Below are 20,000 nucleotides of genomic sequence, written 5' to 3'. Positions count from 1 at the left end.
CTCTACCCTAGCCCCTTCGTCCCTTCCGCTTCCGCTACCTGCGGCTCCAGCAAGCCCCGCGCCTCCGCTAAGTGGTCTTCATCGGGAGCAAGCCCCGCGCCTTTGCCGCTGCGGCTTCAGCACCCCCACGGGGGGCTTCGATGCAGGCCAGCCGCACCTGTGCGTCGCCTCGTCGAGCCGCACCTGCGCGTCGCCTCGTAGGATTAGGGTTAGGGTTAGGGTTTCGTAGCCGAGATGTTCGGGAAGGCGCCGAAGAAGAACAACAACACGAGGTATTTCAAGATCCTTGGCGTGTTGAAGAACTCATCGCAGGAGGACCTCAAGAAGGCCTATCGCAAGGTTGCGATCAAGAACCCGCCTCTTCGAGCCACAGGTGGAACCCGCCTTCCAGCCAGAACCGCAGGTGGAACCACCCTCGAGGTTGACCCATCTGGAGACGGGGACTGCCGCTAGGCCCAGCAGCGCCGGCTCCTTGGCTGCCAACTGGTCCTCGACGAGCATGACCAGCTTATCGTCGAGCGGCTACGCGTGTCCCCTGCTTTGACTTCACTTGGAGCGAGGTGAGTTGGAACTTTAAATGTGGTTTCTGGTGTTTCAAATGCACCAGAGACCACATTTTTTTAATTTTGCCGTCCACGTTAATTCACCCTTTCTCAAATCCTCTTTTTCTCTTTGATTCTAAGCTTTCCACATGTACAATGCCTTTGAGATTGTACGCTTTTCCCTATGTCACCTCTCTTGCTTTTCCCTATGTCATCTCTCTTACCTTGTTCTCTTTGTTTTAAAAGCACTTTTTTGTGCCCTTTCTCTATCATCTGTGGGTAATCTCATGGCTCTCTCTCTCTTTGTCCTGTTCTTTTGGGTTCAGTTGCATTGATATTTAAAAAGGTTATTATTTGCTTTATGAAGGGCAAACTTATTAAAGCTTCAATCTGCGTGTTATAAAAATTAGTGAAACTTTTTGTTGCAGCAAAAGCTTTATTTCTTTTAGCCTGAGAAAAATAGTTATTATAGGAGATTGCCGGCTAGATGCTTTATTAAACTACTCAGCAGACTATTTGACACTACGTTATTAATATGTTTGTATTGTTCCTACATGTGAAGTTTTACTATTACATTCTGAGTTCCAAACGATAAATAATTATCACGAAATGTTTTCCGCATTCAAATGTTGTGGATAACAGGATAAGTAAGTATGATGCAAATCCATTTGAAGTGAATGTTGTTTCATTTTAGTTTGCTTTAGGAGACTTATTAATGCACCCAGTCCTAAACTCTGAATCCTAAACACAGTGGGATTCAAATTGAATTGGTTACAGCCTTAGAGATCATAGATCTTACTCCATCTTAGCTCTACAAGAGGAAGTGTGATTTGAGTTGCTTTGATTCTAAACCCAAATAGAATAGGGAAGGATTTGATCCCCATGTTTATGTCTTCGAATTTAAAGGCATGAGGAGTAGGTTATTAATGATAGTTGCTCTTGCTATTTGAAATAGGCAAAGGTCCAAATGAATCTCTTGTTTTAACTCACAAGGGAATTGAAATTATGAGGGTTTTTGTTTTGAAGAAGAAAATGACAAGTGACAACCCATTAGTTCAAATAGATGCCCATGGGAATCTCTTTTGATGCACACTTTGGATCACAATGTACTAAAACATATTGGCTTAGACTATTTGAACAAACAAAAAGAAAACTTGAACTACTTATGGAGCCATGGATGAGATTTACAATCAAGTCGATCATGTGGAGCCATGGATGACCGGCAACTGTAGAGGTCCTTCCAAAGCATTTTGTCTTCTCTATAAATTCTTCACGATGAAGCTTACTGTCAAACAAATGCATGGCTTGTTGAAGCATTCGGATTCTCCATATATTAGAGCTGTAAGTTTCTCCAACCAGTCTGCCTCCTCTCTTTTCACATGTAGCTCTCATTGAGCTTGAGACAATTGCTGTTATAATTGCCCATACTACCTACTTGTTTGGATTTATATCTATGGAGGTGTTATATTTTATATCTGGTGTAGTCGTAGCACCAACAAATGGGCAATTATGTTGTCATTCTGCTATGCCAGCAACCACTACTTGTCCATATGTATATGGGGTTGTGACCATATGCTGGTGATTTATCCATTTAATTACGTAAACTAAGATTATTTGAAATGTGATATCTTATTCTTTTGCAGATTGGCTTCCTGTATCTACGATATGTTGCCGATCCAAAGACATTATGGACTTGGTATGAGCCCTACATAAAAGATGATGAGGTATAATGCTTTCTGCAGCTTTCTTCATGGAAGGATTCGTCAATTTCACGTTTTCTTTCATTTACCACGGCTTGCAGTCTGTTATGAGTTTATTGAATAATCTGTGCAGTTTTCTTTATGTGGGATACATTCTGTTCAGTTTACTTGTCAGGGTAAATTTATTAGATATATTCTGTTCAGTTTACTTGTCAGGGTAAATTTATTTCTCGTGTTCCATAATTGAGGGTCGTTGCTTAATATCCTACAGTTGATATTTAATTATCATGTGTGAAACATGTAGATGGATTTTGACTATGTAAGATTATATTTATACCAAGTGCTAATATGTTTTTCTTTTGCGGGAGTTCTCTCCAGGATCTAACGGTAGAATGACAACCATGGGTATGTATGTGCGTGATCTTCTGCTTGGACAGGTAGTTTTCCTAGTACTTTTTTCCTCGCAAGTCTGATTCATATTCTCTTTTTCCCTATGTTACTATAGTTATTCTACGGCATGCATGTATAGCTTTGCACCTGTAAGCTATTACTTGGCAGAGTAACTGAAAAGGTAATTGATTTTGGTAAATGACTCGTCTCTTGATGTGAGATTTTGAGCTTGGATTTCCATTATAGGGTTCGCGTTGAGAGGAGATCACATCTACCTCATCAATTTGTATGAGGTTTGTAATATTTATCTTGAAAAGATATGTTATCCGCTATAAAAGTTTGTTGATTGTACTATTTCCCTTGGGTGACCTGCAGTCCTATTGTCAATTTCTTAATTACTTATCCATCATCCACCAGCTAATGTTATGCATATAAACATCAACTATGTACGCTTCGTTCATCTTCTTTTAAGTTTTCCTGTAATGCTCTCTCTTTAAGCACTTTCTCTGTTTGTGTATTACCTTGTCTCAGTAATCTGATTGGAGATGATAGCCATGAAGCTTTAAGTAAATTTTGACCATCTCCAAAGTATGTCCATGTTAGCCAAATTTAAGTATATTATTCTTACATATTTGAGTTTGGTCTTTGATGCTCCCAAGATGGATTTTGAAAGGTGGAGCATTACCAGGAGGCATCAAAGCTTAGCTGTTAAAAAATATGACAAAAGTAACCAAAGATCATGTTAGAGAGCAGAATAAAAGGGCACATTAGCATTGTCATGGATTTTTTTTGGGTGGGCTAGGAATGATAATGCAAGGAAACACAAAAAAGGGGAAGAAGTGGAATAGTTGATGAACTAGTATTTTATTTCATGGCCTGTTATGTAGATATGTCTATTATATTTCAAGTCTCAGGACCTCCATTGATAGCCTTTTGTATGTTTACGGCTCTTGATCCGAACTAAAGGTGTTTAAGAAATAGAGGAATACCCACTTGAGGTGTTTAAGAAATAGTGGAATACCCCTCTTGTGAATTTCAGGTGAAATCAACCAATGAAGGTTTCTACACCATTGTATCTCAAGATTGGACACTCTAGGAGACATGCTAGTAGCATGCTTGATTACAAGATTGGACTTAACTGGAGGACTTGATAAATTTATTGCCGTTGTATTTCATATATGACAGAAGTGAAATTTGAATCGGCAACTACGATTGAAATGACATCCAAGAAGATGATCACTATAACCTCAGAATAAAATAGTTGGGTTAATTGAAGCGAAAACAAGTTGTAAGAATCATATGATGCTTTTTAATTTTATTAGGGAAAATGAAGTCTCAAAGTTACTCAATTTCTTTGTTACTCTTAATGCTGAATATTTTGTTGCATGAACTGAATTAATATCAGTTTCTGTCTGTTATATAGTTCATAGCCAACATTGTTATCTATGTACTTGGGTCTTTTTATTATTATATTGTTTTCGACATCAATTCAGGGATCAACAAATGTTGAAAGCTAATTTTTCTTTAGTTTTATTTGCAGATTTATAAGAGGTGTGACGAGAAATATTTTGGCAACGTATTGAATCAAGTTTAAGAATTTAGACATTTTTTTGATAAATTTACATTTGATAGCATGTGGAAATGACAAAAATACTATTATTGTGTTTTGTTTTTTGGATGTGTTGGGTGATTGTATTACTTATATATGATGATTCAGTCTTACTTATATATGATGTCCCAAACTTCTTTCTGTTGTGAGAGACACAATTCGATGCAAAATGTAGGATTTCTGCTCGTTGATCTGTTATTTGTTTGGAAAGCTTTCTGTCATATTTATGAGAATTAGCTCTCTTTGTCCCAAATTTTATTTGGTTTTGAGAGAATTAAATTGAACTTAAAGTTTAAAAATTAAGAATGTGAAATTTTTATAACTATAGGTAATTTTTTAGCTATTTATACTAAATCAATAATATCTATTACTATCAAATTTTTTTTAAAAAAAAATTAATTTTATATCAGAAAAATAGTGGCGACAATAGTCGCCACCATAAAATTAGTCATAAATAGGCTTAAAGTTTTCGCGGCGACACAATATCGCCGCTAATTATCTAACTTTTAGTTTTCGCCCTGGGTCCGACGGGGTTTTAGCGGCGACGGTATGTCGCCACTGATTATCTAACTTTTCGCGGCGACGGTATGTCGCCACTAATTATCTAACTTTTAGCGGCGACACATTGTCACTACCAAATAGTTTTACCGACAGGGTTTTAGACGGCGGCATGCGGCGACAGATTGTCGCCGCCAAAACGTTTTCTGTGGCGACAATATTGGGTATGGTGGCGACATTTGTCGCCACTAAATCTTGTACCTGTAGTAGTGGAATGCACCACCCACCTCGAGTTGTCGCGTGGGTGTAGAATATGGCGACTCCCGAACTTTATGAAAGCCGATACCGCGACCTACAACCAAAATAGTGCCACTTTAGGCCCTTTTGTACATGAACCATACTTAAACATTTTCGTAATATCGAACGGAGTTGTCCAACGTGTCGAGGATACCCCCAATTAGGTGTCTATAAGGTCAATTTGCCTTATAAACACTCGGAGGCAAAAGCCCCAAATTTGGTGTCCTAACTAAACCTATTGCTAAACCCTAGGTTTTGATCTCTAAAACAAGCAAAAGAGAGCTTGTTTAATCTCTAGAAGCTCATTTANTACAAGCTGAGCACAAGCCGAGCTATAAGCCGAGCGAGCTCGAGCTGAGCTTTAATTTTCTCGGCTCGAACTTGTTTTATTTTACGAGCTTTAAGTAAAGTTCGGCTCGAACTCATAATGAGCCGAGCTAGCTTAATCCGAGCTTTTCGAGCTTTTCGAGCTTATATATATATATATATATATATATTACATAAAATTAGTATATATCCGAAATTAAATTAAATCCGGTAATAACAACCGGCTATTTTATTTGGGTTGTTCATGTTGGCACGTTAACTCGGGTTAAGATTTAAATGTATTGTGTAAGAGAGAAAGTCTGAAAGTGACAATGTGTATTGGGATTTTGTACTATTGTAAGTTTAAGGGTTTAAGGATTATAAAAAGGAGGGAGAGAGAGAGAGAGAGAGAGAGAGAGAGAGGAGCCGGCTCGCTCGTTTGCCAGGCCTATTGGCGGGTAAAGCGAACTTTCTCCTCCGCCTCCCGCACTACATCCGGGCCGAGAGCCGCTCTCTCGCCCACATCGCTCCAATGGATTGGAGAGCGACACTTCTTTCCATAAAGGGCCTCAAATGGCGCCATCGCGATACTTTCTTGGTAACTATTATTGTACGCGAACTCCGCCATCGGTAGATGATTGTGCCAACTACCCTTGTAGTCCAATACACACGCTCGGAGCATATTCTCAACTATTTGTATCGTCCTTTCCGATTGACCATCACTTTGAGGATGAAATGCCGTACCAAAGTCGAGCCGTGTGCCTAGGGCCTCCTGTAGGATCCTCCAAAAATGTGATGTGAACCTCGGGTCCCGATCTGATACAATAGACACGGGCACCCCATGAAGTCTCACAACCTCGTCGATATATACTTGAGCCAACTTGTCCCCCGACCAAGTAATATGAATCGGTAGGAAATGTGCCGACTTCGTCAACCGGTCTACTACCACCCAAATTGCATCGTGTCCACCTTGAGATCGAGGCAACCCGGTCACGAAGTCCATTGCGATATTTTTCCACTTCCAAACGGGTATAGGTAAACTTTGCAACTTTCGCGCCGGAAACCGCCGCTCCGCTTTTACTTGTTGGCAAGTAAGACATTGCGTAACAAACTCCCCAATGTCTTTCTTCATACCCGGCCACCAATAGTGCAATTTCAAATCTTGATACATTTTGGTGCCGCCCGGGTGGATACTATAAGGGGATTGATGCGCCTCTTGCATAATCGCCTTGCGGATGTCCCTGTTCTTAGGCACACACCAACGGTTTCTAAACCTGAGTGCACCGTCGGTCTCAATGCCAAAATCATTGGCACAACCGCTCTCAACTTCACCGCGCACCTTTTGGAGATACTGATCGGAAGCTTGCAGCTCTTTTATCCTCTCAAATAAGGTCGGTTGCACTACTAACGCGGCAAGTATAGCCGACACTCCCGGCTCCACTACTTCTAAGCCAAGCCGTTGCATTTCCTTTTGCAATAACGGTTGGGTGTAATTGCCGAAGCCAAAATTTTTTCCGATTTTCTACTAAGTGCATCGGCCACCACATTTGCTTTCCCGGGGTGGTAGAGAATAACTAACCACCGCCGTTGTCGCATATTTAGCTCCTTTTGGGTGAACAAGTACTTAAGGCTTTTGTGATCCATGTAGATCTCACAATGTTTCCCATATAGGTAATGCCTCCATAATTTTAGCGCGAAAATAACCGCCGCTAGCTCAAGATCGTGGATCGGGTAGTTCTTCTCATACGTCTTCAATTGGCGCAAAGCATATGCTATAACTCGTCCGTTTTGCATCAAGACACACCCGAGTCCAACATAGGAAGCATCACTATATACCACAAATGTTTCCCCCGGCGTCGGTAGAGCAAGCACCGGGGTCGTGGTCAATCTTTTCTTTAATTCCTCGAAGTTCCGCTCGCATTCGGGGCTCCAAACATATTTCACCCCTTTGTGTGTAAGGCTTGTTAGTGGAGTAGTTATTTTAGCAAACCCCTCCACAAACCGCCGGTAATAGCCCGCTAGCCCAAGGAAACTGCGGACCTCCGATACGCTCGTCGGGCGAGGCCAATCTCTAATTGTCTCCACTTTCTTCGGGTCCACCGAGATACCATCGTCCGAAATTACATGACCAAGGAAAGTGATCTCCGATAGCCAAAAGTCGCATTTCTTCAACTTGGCATATAACTTCTCTTTTCGGAGTATTTCCAACATGGTCCTCAAATGCTCCTCGTGTTCCTCCTCGGCCCGAGAATATACCAATACATCGTTAATGAATACCACGACGCACCGGTCCAATAGCGGACGGAAGACTCTATTCATTAAGTCCATGAATGCCGCCGGAGCGTTAGTAAGCCCAAACGGCATCACCGTAAACTCATAATGGCCATACCGCATACGGTACGCCGTCTTGTGCACATCCTCGGGACGTATCTTCAACTGATGATACTCCGACTGTAGGTCTATTTTTGAATATACCCTTGACCCTTGCAACTGATCGAATAAGTCATCAATCCTCGGCAACGGGTACTTATTCTTCACCGTAACCTTGTTCAACTCGCGTTAATCCACGCAGAGTCGAAGTGTGCCGTCCTTCTTTTTAACGAACAGTACCGGAGCTCCCCAGGGTGACGCGCTCGGCCTCACAAAGCCTTTGTCGAGCAAGTCTTGCAATTGTGCCTTGAGCTCCTTTAGCTCTACCGATGCCATTCTATACGGAGCCTTCGAAATTGGAGCCGCCTCGGGTGCCAAGTCAATAACGAACTCGATCTCCTGGTCCGGTGGCAAACCTGGTAACTCCGCCGGAAATACATCCGGGAACTCACACGCCACCCGAATACCACTAAGTTCCGGGTGCTCCTTCAGAGCTTCTACCACGGTCGCCAAATAGGCTTCACAACCACCTCTTATCATTTTCCTCGCCCGTGCCGCCGTCACGGTCGCCGCAAAGAGCGAGCTTTTTGCTGCCCGACACACTAGCTCCTCTCGATTAGGCTCACGAAACGTGATCACCTTACTTTCGCAATCTATCACGGCATTATACTTGGAGAGCCAGTTGGTCTCCAAGATCACATCGAAACCCCACATTCGATTCAACACTAACAGGTCAATCTGCATGACCCAATCACCTATCTGCACTGGGCACGCTACACACTCTTCGTGAACATGGAAAGTATGCTCGACCGAACTCACTGTCCAATAGTCATAACGATGCACGATCTTAATGCCATGTGTCTTAGCGAATGATGCATCTATGAAAGAATGCGATGCACCAGTGTCGAATAAAGCTCTAGCTCTAGTGCCTCTGATCGAGATAATACCTGCCACGATGTCATCGGGAACAGGAATCGGCTCCTCCTCCACCTGAGTGGCAAAAACCCGTCCACTCAGTGCTATCGATGCCTCCGGCGGACGCGATAAAGACGAGCGTCTAGCTGACATAGCCGGTGGTAATCCCGCCTGCTGTCTCGGGGTATAAGGAACTGATGCCGAGGTCGGTGCAGATGAACCCCAGCTAGGGCACTCTCGTGACACATGCCTAGGTTGACCACACTTGAAGCATTTTCCATCCCGCTGCAGGCATGACGGCGGTTGATGGTTACCGCCGCAAATGACACAACGGGATGGCCTCCAACCTCTCAACTGCTGTCGGGGATACCGAGGGGGCTTCTTAGCGTTTGGCCGGCCCTCGATGCCACCCGCTGTACGCTTCTTGCTTTTCTCCTTGGCCTCGGCTGCGGACTCACGCTCCTCGCATTCGTGGGCATAGCCATGCTCCACCCACAACGCCCGATCAAAGACCTCCGCAAAGGTCGTGAGTTTAAGGATTTGCACGGCCCTATGAATCCCCGGCCGCAATCATCGTAGGAACCAGTCTGCTCGGTCCTGGTCATCCCTAACAACGTCCGGGACGCAGTCAATGAGGTAGGAGAACTCCTGCTCGTAGTCATCTACCGAGCGATCTCCTTGCCTCAACTTGCGGAATTTTGCTTGCAACTTCTGCTTCACCGTATCTGGAAAGTAGTTGGCGAACACCGCCCTCCGAAACTCCTCCCACAACGTAGGCGGAAGATCGGGTGATCGGTCACGCCTAACCCGCTTCCACCACACCTTCGCCGCCTTCTCGAGGCAATGTGTGGCGAGGTACACCTTGTCATTCTCCAAGGTGTTAAGATCCTGGAAAAGTGTTTCCATGGAGTCGATCCAGGACTCCACCACCGCCGGTTCCACCACTCCCCCTTCGAAGGTAGGTGGGTTGTACTTCTAAAACCGGATGAGAGCCGCCAACGCGCGCTCCCACGCTGTCTCCTCTGCCGCACAATCGGCGTATGAGGTCCCCGATCCAGCCAGCACCATCGTAATTGGCACGGCCGCCGCGGCCACATCCTCGGCCGTACTCGGCACCACTGCAGGAGGCGCAGGGTGCACGGGCGCCGCCGCCGCCGCCGCCTGCTGTCGCTCCAAGGCCTCCTGGAGCCTTTGGATTTGCTCCCTTCGGCGCTGAACGGATTCTGCCTGGCGCTGAACGGATTTCGCCTGCTGCCGCACTACGCCGATAAGCGCGGCCATCTGCTCCCGAAGCTCCCCATCGTCACCTGCTCCGGGTTGCACGAGAGCCGCACTTGACTCCTCGGCCATAGACCTCGTCCGCGGTCGACCACGAGGCAACTTAGGTCGTCCACGAGGCGGCATTGCTTCCCGAAAAGAAGCAACTCACGTTAGCCACTTAGACAACTTACTCGATTATACCCAATGCGGCGAAAGCATATAAGTGTATTCATTTTCATTCCAAAGAGTCACGCCGTCGGCCGCCGATCACAACACAAGGAAAAGAAAACAAATAACAACTTAAGTTTAGTCCCTAACCTCATTAGAGACATAATTACATCAACCCAATCCATGCCTTCGCTATAACTTGTTCAACGTCACTCTCGTTTCCTAGATCCCTAAGGTTTTCCATTCCTAAGGGTCTTTAGGTCCATCCTAAGCTTTCACTTTTGGCTCTTTTACGCTCTGATATCATCTTATTTGTCACGCCCCGAGCCCGATCCATTTGGCCGGTTCGAGAGCGTCGAACAGACGCCGAACGGACAGAGCCTCCCCTGTCCGCCCAAGGCTCCACAACAAGTATCCATAGAGTAACAATTCGCATAAGCGGAAGCATACACAACAGCTTGCACGAGGGCAAGCAATAGCCAAAGTGAAAGTACTAAACTAACAACAACAAGTAATATGATTAAATTTAAATTACATACATGCACCCAACTATAATTAAGATCATTCACATTCTTACATCATTTCTTTTTATACCTCATTTCTCCCAAAATATAACTTTGATATTAAATAAATTCTTTTACATCATTCATATTCTTTAATTTAACAACTATAATCATCGAAATACAAAAGATGATATATCAAAAGGGTATGCGACTATGAAAGTAAAGCATCTCGGGCGGTCTCTACCTAGGGCACGATGCCCTTACCGCGGTCGTCTGCCGGCTCGCTCGGTCCCGGCACTGAAAATAGTGGGGTGAGAACTACAACAAAGTTTCTAGTGGGTTCGGCAACCAACCACGCTGACTATCCCACTAGGTCTAATCAGGCATAATAGAATAAAGGAAGGAAAGTAACCAACTAACAAATGCAACTAATATGCCTGAACAATATAAAATGCGATGCTCGATAACATGCTCATGATGAATGCAAGATCGCAATTCCTTTACCCAATCTCTTGGTTAACCCGTAGGTTTCGCCCTCAACAAACTCACCAACCCAAAATTCTATTTAACCGGGGAGGTACCCGCTACAACCCGATAGGACCGTCCTTTGGGGAGATACCGGCTACGACCCAGTGATGTCGACTCCGGAGCACATCGTCCGAGGGGGAGCTACCACCTCGAGTAAGGACTAAAGGTGAGTACGATCAATCCTACATTGAGGATTCCAAGTTCAATCCATTTCTTAACTTTAAGGAAGATCATACTCAAATGACCTTGAACTCTAAGGTTGAAATGTCATAATGTCTCAATCATTCTTTTCTATCACTAGTGTCATATACACTACCGAGTTGTACTCATGCCACACTTATTTTTTAAGTGCTATATTCTCGTTCTCATACCAAATGTCACACTCATTTTTCTAAGTGTTCTAGACTCATCGATGTCACTTGCTAGATCTATGTCCATGTGTCACTTTTGTTCACTAACCCTTCTAGATTCTTGCCACTTGTCATGCATAAATAGAGCTTATCATTCTCACATTCTTACAAGTATTTAACATGCATTTGAATTTACATCATGCTATAAAAAGTTCACAATTTAACCTTATTATGCAAAATGCTCAAATATGTACATATGCTCAAAATATGACACTTTAAACATAAAGGAATTTTCGAGGTCCTTGGAATGCACCACCCTCCTCGAGTGGTCGCGTGGGTGCAGAATATGGTGACTCCCGAACTTTACGAAAGACGATACCGCGATCTACAACCAAAATAGTGCAACTTTAGGCCCTTTTGTACATGAACCATACTTAAACATTTTCGTAACGTCGAACGGAGTTGTCCAACGTGTCGAGGACACCCCAAATTAGCTTTCTATAAGGTCAATTTGTCTTAGAAACACTCGGAGGCAAAAGCCACAAATTTGGTGCCCTAACTAAACCCATTGCTAAACCCTAGGTTTTGATATCTAAAACAAGCAAAAGTGAGCTTGTTTAATCTCTAGAAACTCATTTAAAACCAGCCCAACCATCTTTAGGGCTTAAAATGCAAACCCTAGGAATCCCCCATTAGAGCACTATGAAGCAAACTAGGGTTTCATAGTGTTCATGGCTCTAACATGCTTCTAAAGCCTCTAAAGAGACCAAAACTCTAAAACTTAAGGTTAAAATCCAAACCCTAGAGTTCTACATGCTAAAAACTTACATTGGCCCAAGTTCTAGCAAGCTCCTTCTTGTTGGAGAGCTCCTAGACCCACCAAATTCACCAAAAATCCCTCCTCAAGCTTCTTCTTCTTCTGCTTCTTCAAGCCCTAGATGAGTTCTAGAGAAAGAGAGGAGAGGAAATGAGAGGAGTGGTGTTTAGGGTGTTTGCCGTGAAAAGGGGAGAGGGATGGGGCCATATAATGTGTTGTGACAATTGCATCTAAGCCCCCGCACTTTATCTCCAGTGCACTGCTCAAACTGGCATTTTTCGCAGTGAGGGACCGGTCTCCCCGACCTAGGACCGGTCCCCGAGAGCTCCTCCTGCAGACAGCGCAGGCTACGCGCGATGCAACCGGTCTCCCTCGATGGGACCGGTCTTTGGGGGACCGGTCTCTCCTCGCAGGGATCGGTTCTCGAGAGCTGATTTTCCAGGACTTAGCCGATTTTCTCGGCCATCTCGCTGCCTACGCGTTCGGGGACCGGTCTCTCCCACCAGGGACCGGTCCCCGAGAGTACAAAACCTGCAGTTTGCAGATTTTGATTTCCAAAGCCCTCGAAGGTCCCCAGAAATGCACTTTTGCATTATTCGACGCCTTCGGCCTCTCCGAAGTGTACCAATCTCGCACTTTGGTCAATTTGACCAAGGTTCGAATTTAATTACCGATGTCTCGGTATGTTACAGAGGCTATCCACGGCCCTCATTGACTATGCTTTCATTTGTCTCATTCCCAAGAAGGAGGGGGCGATACGGGCAAGCGACTTTCGACCAATTAGCTTGTTGAATGGGATCCAAAAAATCCTATCTAAGGTTTTGGCCAACAGACTTGAACATGTGATGCAAGTACTGATTTCCCCTACTCAATCAGCTTTCCTAAAAGGAAGGAATATTACCGATGCTTTTGTAGCAGCTTCCGAGCTTATCGATTGGGGTTGTAAGAGGTCGGTCGAAGGCGTGGGGTAAAGGTAGACTTCGAAAAGGCCTACGATAGGATTTACTGGCCATTCCTTTTCCAAACTTTATGTTAGTGGGGCTTCGACGATAAGTGGTGTGGTTAGATTGAATCCTGTGTGTGTCACGTGAAAGTGGCTATACTTGTGAACGGGGAGCCGACCAAATGGATCAAGACGAAGAGAGGTATAAGACAAGGGGATCCGCCTTCGCCCTACCTGTTCTTACTGGTGGCAGAGAGTCTGGCTCGAATGACCAAGGAGGTGATCACTAATAACCTCGTCAAAGGCATTGGTCCATCTGAGGTTTGTAAGGTCGCCCTCATTTAGTTTGCGGACGACACCTTCTTCTTCTGTGAGGCAAGAAGAAGGTACTTGAAAAATCTCAGGTTCCTATGGTGGCTTTTTGAATGGGCTTCGGGTATGAAAATCAATAGGGAGAAATCCGAACTTTACTATCTAGGACAGAAGGATGGCAAAAGAGCTAGACTAGCAAACATCCTGAAATGTAAAGTGGGCACGTTTTCGACCAAATACTTGGGATTACCCTCTCCCCCAGACCACCATCTAAGGACGCATCGAGGGAGGTCATTCAAAAGCTTCACATTAAGATAGGGGGTTGGCAAGCCAAACTCTTATCCAGGGGGAGCAGACTTATCTTGGTTAATGCGGTATTAACCAACTTACCCCTGTACTTCCTATCTGTGTTCAAGGCCCCCTCGTGGGTCATTAAGCCCATTGAAGCACTTAGACGAGATTTTTTTTTGGAATGGCGGACGTAACGCCCCCGATAAGGGATGCTTGGTACCTTGGAAGAATGTATGTAAGAACAAGAAGGAAGGCGGTTTAGGTGTCTTGGACGTTGCAACCATGAACCAAGCGCTGCTGACCAAATGGTGGTGGAAATTCCACACAGCACTTGAACTTTAGTGGAATATGTTAATCCACGAGTTGTACTATCGTAGGAGAATACCACTTAGGGAAGGCAGGTCCTTCAGACCGTTCTCTAATTGGTGGAAGGGTATTCTAAGCCTCAAGGCCATCTTCAGTTGGGGATCCAATTATATACTGGGAAACGGGAGTACCATTGACTTCTGGCTAGATCGATGGTGTGGGGAGAAAACGTTGAACCTTTCGTACCCGGAAGCTTTCCTTTTGGTCGAGGGAAAACACATTAGAGTTTCTGAATGCGTTACGGCAGGTTACTGGACTGGTACAAGATCCTGGGAGCCGACGCCGTACAACTGCAAGGTTTGATACCATGTTTCTCGGAGCTGGAAGAAAGGATCTCCTGTTTCTATGTCGAACAAAGATCGGACTTGATCCAGTGGCGGTGGAGTTCGGACGGTCACTACTCGGTTAAATCGACCTATTCGGTTCTAACGGATGGCGGAACGAGAGACACGCGCCAACAGCATCTGGAGCCTTAAAATTCCCTTGAAAGTAAAAGTGTTTACTTGGTTGGTTCTCAAGAAAAGGATTCCTACTCTGGATAACCTTGCCAAGAGAGGATGGTTAGATGATACTACCTGTGTGTTATGCGGGTTGGGCGAGGAATCAGTTGACCATCTGCTCACACAGTGCATTTTTTGCAAGTTTATCATAGTGACAGGAGTAGACGATATTCAGGCTCAAGATCTAGGGAATGACGTGAAATGCATTTGGGATAGGTGGAGGGTCAGAAGAGACCACCAAAAGAAGCAAACCAGGCGTACTGACCTAATTGGCTGCTCGTGGATTACTTGGAAAATTAGAAACGACACTATCTTTCGGAAGATCGGTCCAAACCCTGAGCTAGCGGTGTGCCGATTCAAGCTTCTCGTGTCGGAGTAATCCACTACTTGCCTTGTGATCCCTTTTTTTTTTTTTTTTTTTTTTGTTTAATGTGTTCTTTTTCCCGGGCCTGGTTGCCCCACACTTGTAGCTTAATTTATTATTCCAATGAATGAAGCACGCTACCTCTTTCTCAAAAAAAAAAAAAAAATCTCCAACGGTCATTTCTTACCTTTCTAACGCAGCAGTATATTTGAAAATATTAAAATTTTATGTACATAAATATGAAAATTGAAGAAATATATTTCCTATTCGATATGTTTAGCAGAAAGTTGTATGGCATTTAATTTTTTTTTATAAAGGGAAAGCAAATAAAGCTCCCAAAAGTAACCGGAAAAAATATAATGAACAACATCCAAACCTAAATAAATATAATATAATAAAAAAGAAAGGAAAGATGTAAAAATGAGTCCTCAAATCTGAGCATTTAAGTAATGAAAATTTTAAGCTTACAAATATTACCTTCGATTGAATCTACCGCGCACCACAATCAAAATACTAATGATGCCTATATGGATGTTTAACGAAGATTAACGAAAAGATGATGAACAAGATTTGGAGCAAGAAGCAAGAAAAGAGGCTATACATCTTGAAAATTGTTGAAAATAAATTAGGAAAAAAAAACCAAAATATAAGTGAAATGTTTTGAAAGAAGTTGATGAATTGGAACATTGATCTCTAACCTTCACCAATCCTTTCATTTTTAAATTTCTATTTTATTCTATTTATTAGTTTTTTTTTTGGGAAATTTGATCTCAATCTTTATTTTTGCACTACTGGTCCCAAATCTTTATCCATTTTTTTTTATTTGATCCTTAATCTCTATTTCCATATGCGTGAACCTATTTCATTAATTTTTTTTTTAATTAATAGGCTTAAAAACATATTATAATTATTAAAATAGTTCTTCAAAAAATTTATTTATAAAATGAGTCTTATGCAATGAATGATTCACCACTTTTTCAATGCGGTCAATCGTTTACCACTTTTTCAAAAATGTTAAAATTATTTTTACTCTTCAATGTTATACATCTTTTGGAATTCAGATGAAGAAAACATATAAGTTTGGTGAAAGCGGTGATTGATTTTCTCCTTGTAGAAAGCGGCGAATCACCGCTTTCTAAAATAGTAAAATTATTTACTTCTTAAATCTAGTTTTACAATTAGAAATTTTATATAATATCTGTTTTTACAATTAAAAAACTCTTTAGGGTTAGTCACCGAAAAACTTCTTTAGTCTTCTCAAAATCTTTTTTTTATAAATGATTCTAACAAATTTATATTTATATAAATAGTCCTCTTCTAGGTGGCGTTTTTAAGTTGAATACGGTGATTCAATCACATTCAATTAATCACCGTATTCCGTTTTGTATTTTTTATCACGCTTAAGTTAGAAAAGAGAGACTAGAATGTAGATATAAATACGGTGATTCAATAACCATATTCAACTTAAAAATACCGAGTGGGGCTCGCATGTCAAGAAAATGACTATATATGCATATATAAACTTGCTATAGCCATTTGTAAATTTTTTTTTTTTTTTTTTTTTTTTTAAGGGACTAAATGCAAAAAAGCCCGAAGACTAAATGCAAAAACAGCCTGCAAAATTAAGAACACATTCGTTAGTTTTATGTCTCAACATCGTTGCTCATCTGAGTAGTTTCTGCACCATTGCTCACGACATGCACATGCATATATGCCAACTGTGATACTGAATCATTAGAAATATGTGTTCTATGACTAACATATGCTTTTAATGTGTGTGAGAAGAAATCACTGTATCAATAGAATGATTCTAACTTTTAGGATCATAGTTTAGTTTTTGTTGGATTAATTTAGAGAGAAATTTTTTTAGAATTTTATATTGAGATACTAGAGTATACTGAATAACAATGAAATTAATTAGTTATGTTATCTTATTTGTATAATATTAATTATTGTTTCCAAGTTGTACACCGATGCAATGTTTGCCACATTCTGACAATACTGTTAATGTAGAGAATGAGAAAGATATTAATCTCACAAGTCAAAATGAAAAAACAACATTTTTTAAAAAATAAATTCTTAATAGTGCAAGTACACAAATTTAGAGCTTATGTTACAAACAAATGAAGAAGTATCAATGGAGTCCATCAAGACGAAGCATGAAAATCTTGCTTTTTCCAAATTCAAGCTCTCTTTGCACTGGCAAAGTCGTCGAACCAGTGTAGCAAAACACTAGCTTATCTCTTTCAAACTACAACAATTTGACTTTTATTATATGGCTTCGCCAGCTCTGACAGATAGATGAGCCTAAGTATCTACGAAGAACAATTCCTTTTTTTTTAACCTCTCTCAAATCGATAGTAGAAGAAGAAATAAGAGTTGTATTGTTATTTTATTGTATTGTGTCTGAAAGGATAGAAATACTCAGTATACACATAATTAAGAATTTTAGGTATATAGGTTACAAGAAATGTAAAATCTTATGTTACTTCTTACTTGTTAATTCAAAGTATTAGCATTATAGGTCTGATTATAAAAAAAAGTTACAAGATTAAGATCGAAAAGATGAATATTATAACTTGTTACTCTACCCTAAATGCTAGAAAATGAATAGTTGTGACTCCCTGATGTTTACTCGAGTACATCAAAAAATAATAATAATTTTTTATTTTAATAATAAAATGCTCCAACATTCTCCTATTCACTTTCTTATTAAAAATAAAATATATGAAAGTTTAGATACCAAAGAGGGATCGTTATATATTATAATGTTTGCTCTCCATTGAACTATCGATTAGTGAAACAATGACATCCACTCTAGTACCAGAGTGGCCATATACTTAAACTTTGGCTATTTAAGAGAAATAGAGTGTCACTGCTCATGATATAAAACAATTCAAATGTTGCCATGAGTTTTAGCAGCTAGCACATTACTTGTAGTGTGCTGAATTTCATTTGCAAATTATTAACGTCCAGTGTAAAACTTAAGGTGTCATTAGATATGTTGAGAGCCTGAGATGAGTAGTTGGAATTCTTTTGGCACAAAAATGAACTTCCTGAGCCAACCTGAAGTTTGGGCCAATTCCTATTTCAGTACTGGTATTCAATAGTAGTTACCACAAGGGAACATCTAGATTTTGCTGAACTCATATTGGGTATTAGTATTGACAGTTGTATATCAGTACTCGAGAGGGAGTACCGGTATATCTTGAGCTGTTTTTGCTGTTGGCGCTTTCAGGTTTTGCGAAACTATGAGTGTACTGACACCAATGAGGGAGTATCGGTACTCCAATTTGAGTAATAATTGTAAGGTACCGAACTTCTGTTGTAAGGTACCGAACTTCTAAAATTATGTAGTTACGGTGGATGTAGTATGCTGGATTTTTAATATAAAAATAAATATAAATAAAAATAGTGTGAGATACTATTTTTATTGGATTTAAAGGTGTAAATTATAAGTTGAAAATGACCTGTGCTGAAATCGGAGCGAAAACAGAAGATTTAGAATTTTCTGTGAGAGACGGGGCAGATAAATTAGCAGAAAATGTACAGTGTCAGAAAATTCTAAAAACTGGAGGATAAGCCAGAATTATTTTTATGAGGCTAGATTTAAAGTTTCATATCATTCTGATACCCGGAAGGTGGAAAATAAAATCCGATAGTGATCTGATAAAGATTACAGTTCGGTACAGCTTTCGGTGACCAAACGGGGTCGAAACTGAAAGATTAAAATTTTTTTCGTTAAGTTAAGAAAAACCGAACATAACTGTCAAATTTGAGCTTAAACGGATATTCAGAGGGCTCCGGCGAAAGATATCAGATTTCGTACTGCCTGAAGTGAATAGTGTATGCTACTATTGGAGTGTTGACTATAAGTAGAAGCTTCTAGTCTTCTTCTTCTTCACAGCCGCCACCACCCCGACAACACCACACGTTCATGGTGGTAGTGAGAGAAATTCTCATTCGCTCTCTCTAAAATAACTCTCATCATCTCTCTCCGATCTTTCGCCCAAATTCACACGCGTTGGCGAGGAGAACGGCTTTGCGAACGCGTTGGCAGCGACGGATGCGAGCATATCGATGCGCGCCGTGTACGGCGTGCTTCATCTCGCGTTCCGATTTTGGTAACTTGGGTGGCTTAAATCCTGTAACTAAAGATGTTCTATACCTCTAATAAGCATCTTAAGCATGTTGCCTTTAATTTGGAATTATTTGAGATAATTGCAATGTTACGGGCTCAAAAATGGGATTTTGCAATATGTGAGGGTTTGATCTATAATTGATCATGTATAACTAATTGCTAGGTTTTCTGCACTGCGTCGGCGAATCGGTTCGGCGATACGACGAGGCTTACGTGAAGAATTAAAGAACGAAGCCCGTTAAAGGTACAGATTGCCGAGCGCTCGCGGCGAGCTTCCAAAAATCCGAAACAATCGGACCCTAGAGCCTCGTGCTAGCGATAAAAGGTGGGGGGGGCGTGGGGCGGGGTGTCATCCAAAACAACTGGGCTCTTCTATTCTCGATTTAGGCATTTTTGGTCATATGTACATATTGTTCCTTATGACATGTATAGCATGTAGTATAGGTTGTATTTCTATTTCCTTGCATTGCAATGTCAGTTGTGTTAGCCATTATGGCTTGAATACTTACATTCTAGAATGCATGAGGATTTAGAGTTTTGTGACATGAGATCCATAGTGATAAGGAAAATAGTGAACTTCGACTTGATAATGAAAACTATGACATGCAAAATAGTGTACAGAAACACACTATGACTTGACGAGTGGCATGTATAACAATGTATACAACATATCGAGTAGTCATTTGGAATTAGTGTAATAAAAAACACTTGTGGCATTGAGGCATCAGGGAATAGGTGAGTTTTCCCTATTCGTGGCATATTGGCCATGAGAATTTATGTAAATTGATGAACACTATGGGCATCAAACATAGGGATAGTTTAATTCCTCT

General features: G+C 41.7%; 1 protein-coding gene and 1 long non-coding RNA gene across 2 annotated transcripts; both read left to right on the top strand.

Annotated features, from left to right (window-relative positions):
- The first annotated feature begins 566 nt into the window (after positions 1-566).
- LOC109706173 (pre-mRNA splicing factor SR-like 1) lies at positions 567-2,737 on the top strand. Its single transcript, XM_020226972.1, has 3 exons — positions 567-1,883; positions 2,186-2,266; positions 2,608-2,737. Exons 1-3 carry the CDS (start codon positions 1,716-1,718, stop codon positions 2,713-2,715), a joined length of 357 nt encoding a protein of 118 aa, XP_020082561.1. The 5' UTR covers positions 567-1,715; the 3' UTR covers positions 2,716-2,737.
- Positions 2,738-2,749: 12 nt separating this feature from the next.
- LOC109706172 lies at positions 2,750-4,382 on the top strand. Its single transcript, XR_002215107.1, has 2 exons — positions 2,750-2,925; positions 4,173-4,382. It is a non-coding gene; the product is annotated as an uncharacterized LOC109706172 (long non-coding RNA).
- Positions 4,383-20,000: the final 15,618 nt, after the last annotated feature.

The sequence above is a fragment of the Ananas comosus genome, unplaced genomic scaffold (genome assembly GCF_001540865.1).
Source record: "Ananas comosus cultivar F153 unplaced genomic scaffold, ASM154086v1, whole genome shotgun sequence".
In the NCBI taxonomy this organism is placed as follows: Eukaryota; Viridiplantae; Streptophyta; class Magnoliopsida; order Poales; family Bromeliaceae; genus Ananas; species Ananas comosus.
The sequence above is the reverse complement of the archived record's forward strand: the minus strand, read 5'-3'. Positions and strand labels throughout refer to the sequence as shown.